We start from the raw sequence: 4,953 nt of genomic DNA, 5'->3' as shown, positions 1-4,953 counted from the left end.
CAGACAATATAAAATACTTGGGACTCTATCTGCCAAGACAAACCCAGAGATTTGGGGGGGGGGGTAGATTAGTCTTGTTTGACACTTTGTAACTCCATTTTGGGTTTTATTGGCAAAGATATGGGAGTAGTTTGCTATTTCCTTCTTCAACTTAGTTTACAGATGAGAAAACTGAAGTGAACAGGGTTAAATGACTTGCCCAATGTCACACAGAGGCCAGATTTGAAATTGGGTCCTCATGACTCCAGAGCCAGCACTCTTTAGTTACTGCACCACCTAGTTACTCCAAACCCAAGTACTATATGAACCCAATAACAATATACTTTTCATACAAACACAGATCTAAATAATTAAAGAAATATTCATTGCTCAAGGGTAGGCTGAGCCAATATAATTAAAATGATGACTTTAACTAAATGTACTTGTTCAGTGCCATACCAAACAACCAAAGAATTATTTTATAGAGCTAAAAAAATGCATCTGGAAGAACAAAAATTCAAGAATATCAAGGTAATCAATGAGGAAAAAATGTGAAGAAAGGTAGCCTAGAAGTAACAGATTTAAAAGTATATTACATATTATTAATCATCAAAGCAATCTCATATTGGCTATGAAACAGTGATGGATCAACAGAATAGATTAGGTGTATAATACACAGTAGAAAATGACCATAGTAATCTAGTATTTGATAAAGCCAAAGATCCAAGCTTTGGGGGTAAGAACTTCCCACCTGACAAAAATTGCTGGGAAAACTAGAAAGCAGTTTAGAAGAAACTAGGTATAGAACAACTCGCACTGTGTTTCAAGATTCAGTCAAAATGGATACATGTTTTACACATAAAAAGTGATACCATAAGCAAATTAGGGGAGCACAAAAACTGTACCTGCCAGATCTCTAGAGAAGGGAAGAACTTATGACCGAACAAGAGCTAGAGAAACTCATGGGAAATAAAGTAGATAATTTTGATTACATTAAATTAAGTTTGCATGAACAAAACCAATGTGTTCCTACCATGATTTTCCATACTTTTCTACATCAAATTAAATCCTTTGACCATAGAATCAAGGCCTCTGTTAAGTCACTCCCTTCTTTAAATGCCTATAATGATTCCCTATAATCTTCTGCATCCAATCAAATCCAGTGACTGTAAAATCAATATCCTATATTATTTGGCCTACTCTACCTTATCTACCCTCCTCTTTAGTTGCTATCCTGAACAAACCTGCCTTTGCCTGTTTTGTCATTCCCCAATTAATATTTTCCTTTTTCCTCTATACTTTTGCAGCATTAGTTCATACACTTGAAATACCCTACCTTTTTTCATCCAGCATCATCACTCCAACCTTCTGAATTACATTTTAAAACTTATCTTATCCAAGGTACTCCTCCCAAAGGGTCAAAGTACAACCATACTACTCACCCTAACATAATTATACTACTCGTAGAATGCCTTTACTTCAAATTCATCTTTCCATTCAGGTATTCAAATAATACTGAATTTCTAATATGTAGAAGCCATTATGCTAAAGCACCCTAGGGAAAACAAAAATAAATGTGTCCTAGGTGCTGCCCTCAAAGAGCTAACATTCTAACAGAAAAGGTAGGGTGTGCATGTAGCTATGCTACTGTGAAAGGCAGCATATACTAAGTGATGTGTGAATGGTTCAAATTCAGTTTTATCATAGTACATTGGAGGAAGGAGCGCTTTCGATTAAACTGATCATAGGATCTTCGATGCATACCTGAAAGAGACCTCAAGGACTATCTAGCCCCATCTTATTTTAGAGAAGAAAAAAATGAAACCAAGGGAAATGAAATGATTTGTCCAAGGGTACACAGTGTGTTTCAGAGGCAGAATTTGCACTCAAATCTTTTGAGTTTCCATTTCATTAACAACAACAACAACAACTAGCATTTATGTAATGTCTACTATGTTCCAGTCTGTTTTTAGACCTGAGTTTATGAGACTAGGAAATCAGAGTTGGAAATGTCCAATAAGGGTATGGGAATGTTTCCATGAAGCTCAGAAAGGAAGTTGGGCCTAGAGATTTGAGAGTCATCTACATAGAGATAATGGCTAGAACTTTAAGAGTGGATGAAATTGTCAAGGAAGAGAACAAGTTAAGTAAAAAAAGCCAAAAACAGTGATGGAGTAGGGGAAGTTTAGCATTTGACCCTAAAAAGAATGAACAAAGTCAAGTCATGACCCACTTAAAAAGTGACTTTCATCTTTATGAAATCCTAGTTAGCATTAAAAACCCTGAAACTAGCACAGGTTTTGGAATCAGTGGACTTAGGTTCAAATCTAGCTTCTGCTACTTAACTGCTGTGAGATCTTGGACAACTTGCATAATGTTTCTGGGCCTTAGTTTCCACATCTGTAAAACAAAGGTGACTCTATGGACCCTGAGGTTCCTTCCAACTCTAAATCTATGAGCCTCTGACTCCCTATTTACCGATAAATTTCTAGAAATCAGCTTCATTGTAGCAAATCAGGGGATTCATCCCCTTTTCATTCTATACTCTGTTAATCTCTGATAACTTTTCTCTTCAAATGACACACTGTACCACTGTGGAGCACTGTGCGGTATTAAATGTTATGCATAGATAGGTACCTAATGGTGGATTTAAAGATGTTACAGCAAGCAGTCCAAGTTCTTTAATTTTCCTGATTATAACTGCATTTGCATAATGTATGAATTCAAACATTATTGCTGTTAAATAATGCATAAATATTCTCCCATGCCGAAATATGTCTATTTCCTCTTCATGAATTTTGTGGAGTGTATGATCCCATTGTTGTTCTACTTTAAAATGTACTTAGAGATCCACAAGCATCAAGACTATGACTGAGGGAAATATCATAGTTGGAAGAAGGATAGTGCTCAGAACTATAAAGGAAGTATGCATTATTAAATGGGCCAGGTTGTCCCCTCTTCAGGGTACATTACATTCAGAATCCAATGCTTAGCCTTTCAAAAATGGCAAATTCTTATTTGATCACCTGATAATCACTGGGAATTTACATTTTTAATAAGACTTTCGTGGTAGGCCTTAGGAGAAAAAAATAAACAAAACTATTTTTCTTTTAAAAAAAACTAAATCAAAAAAGAATAGAAACTTAGTCATACATTTGAGGGACTTCCTTGCAAACTAGGAAATACTACCTAAATTATTAGCGGCCACTATAATCAGGATGAATTTCCACTTCAGCAATATAGATTTGAATATTCCATTTAATGTAGTTTCAATGATTCTCATAAGGGCACCATAGCTTCTCTCTTGTTTTTACAAAATATGTGTTTAAGGCAAGATGTGGGTGTTTATTTTTAACAATGCTATCTCTTTTCCCTCTTTCAAATGGATGTCTTGCCCTTTAAGTTTTCTTTCACTTGAAAAGTTGGCATAACTTGGCATTTCATTCAACAAGATATATCTCTGTTTTTGATCTGTGGGAAACCCCTATACCTCTTTGCCCGTTCTGCTGCACGCCAAGGTACACCTGGTAGTGCATCTGGGGCATAAAATTCTTTTGCTGGGACATATCTTCTTCCAGTCAATATAGGTTTCTTTGATGGTATGCCAATTCGAATAGTAGCTTTTCCTTTTCGTCCACTTCCCAAAATTATAGTTCTTCTTTTCTGTTTGCTTTTGAAAAAATCCTTTAAAGAGGAAGAACTTAACCACTTAAACTCTGATTTAGTACTCTTTGCATTATGGTTAAGTTTGTCAACAATTGCCCTCATCAAAGAATGATCGACAAGTGGGTTTTTTCTTATATCCAGAATCACCAGAGTTGCGTTGGATTCCAGACTATCTAGTAAAGCTTTGGCACCCCCACTGCTAATTCCACACAACTGCAGGTCAAGAGCTCTCAGCCATAAATTGTCACAAATCGAGTCTGCAAAAGCATGGGCACCTTGATCGCCTACGAGTGGGTTGGAATTGAAAGTGACTCGCTTCAAGCCACCCATGCCCTCCAGATCAGCATTCCTGCTACGAAGGTTGGCCGTCCAAACTTCCTCGTGTCTTTTCACTGCCTGGTATTTTAAGACATTGGATATATGCTTTGCTCCCCGCCAAGTAAGATTGCACGCAGTGAAGTTTACAGTCTTCAGGGTAGTTACACTCCTTATATTTTGACAGAGAATTTCTAAACCTACATCTCCAATTGGACAAAACGCCAGAGAGAGGTGTACCAGGGATGCTGATTTATTCAATCCCTTGGCTAAGAACATTATATCTCGTCCTCTTAAAAGGATTCCCTGAAACTCGAGGTTGGTCAGAGATGTAGAGGTGGTTAAGCAGCCTTTGATAGCTTTACACAACTGGATTGTGACTTCTTTAGTAGTGACGGCAGGGATGCGCCTTCTCGAGTAGGATTTATGCTTCTCAATCAGAGCGTCTTGCAAGGATGGCTGAAAGGTGCTCCTGATGGAGACGGAAGGCAGGGTTTTGTTGATCCTCAGGGCGCTCAGTAAAGGCACCCAGTCCAGAAGGCGGAGGCGATCCGCGTTAAAGCCCAGAGTACCCATCTTCAGGCTGGTCCTCACGGCGGGGAGAGGCACCAAGCCCTGGAGCGCACAGATATGCTCATACTGAGAGAGGAAATCTGAGGAGCCATCTTTGCGAGGCTGTGCGGTGTTGGTCATTTCTTGACATCGACCGGAACCCCCCCACCCCTGCACAGGCAACGCAATCCTAGGCACATCTATCTCAGTCCACTCAGTCCCGCACCGCTGCCTGGTTTTCTCCCTCAGATGGCTTCAGCTTCATTGCCCATCCCGCAGTCTTAACGCCCTTCCAGAGCAGGGCTTCTGTTTTCGTCAGGGAGGGGCGTGGCCCGGCTCTTGGATTCTGAGGCCCTTGTCCTTGCCCTCCTTCTATTGGCTGAGAGATTGGAATTCTCAGATGTCTAAACGTTTCCTTTCTTGGGACTCCATTTTCCTTAT

General features: G+C 39.1%; 1 protein-coding gene across 1 annotated transcript; it reads right to left on the bottom strand.

Annotated features, from left to right (window-relative positions):
- Window positions 1-3,423: 3,423 nt before the first annotated feature.
- On the bottom strand, window positions 3,424-4,653 carry LOC122755189 (centrosomal protein of 78 kDa-like). The gene has a single exon (XM_044003524.1). It carries the CDS (start codon window positions 4,651-4,653, stop codon window positions 3,424-3,426), a length of 1,230 nt encoding a protein of 409 aa, XP_043859459.1.
- Between the last annotated feature and the right edge of the window lie 300 nt (window positions 4,654-4,953).

Source organism: Dromiciops gliroides, chromosome 4 (genome assembly GCF_019393635.1).
Source record: "Dromiciops gliroides isolate mDroGli1 chromosome 4, mDroGli1.pri, whole genome shotgun sequence".
In the NCBI taxonomy this organism is placed as follows: Eukaryota; Metazoa; Chordata; class Mammalia; order Microbiotheria; family Microbiotheriidae; genus Dromiciops; species Dromiciops gliroides.
Note: the sequence above shows the minus strand (reverse complement) of the source record. Positions and strands in the feature narration are given on the sequence as shown.

Coding starts and splice junctions, on each gene's coding strand:
- LOC122755189 (XM_044003524.1), bottom strand. CDS start 4,653: ATGACCAACACCGCACAGCCTCGCAAAGATGGCTCCTCAGATTTCCTC.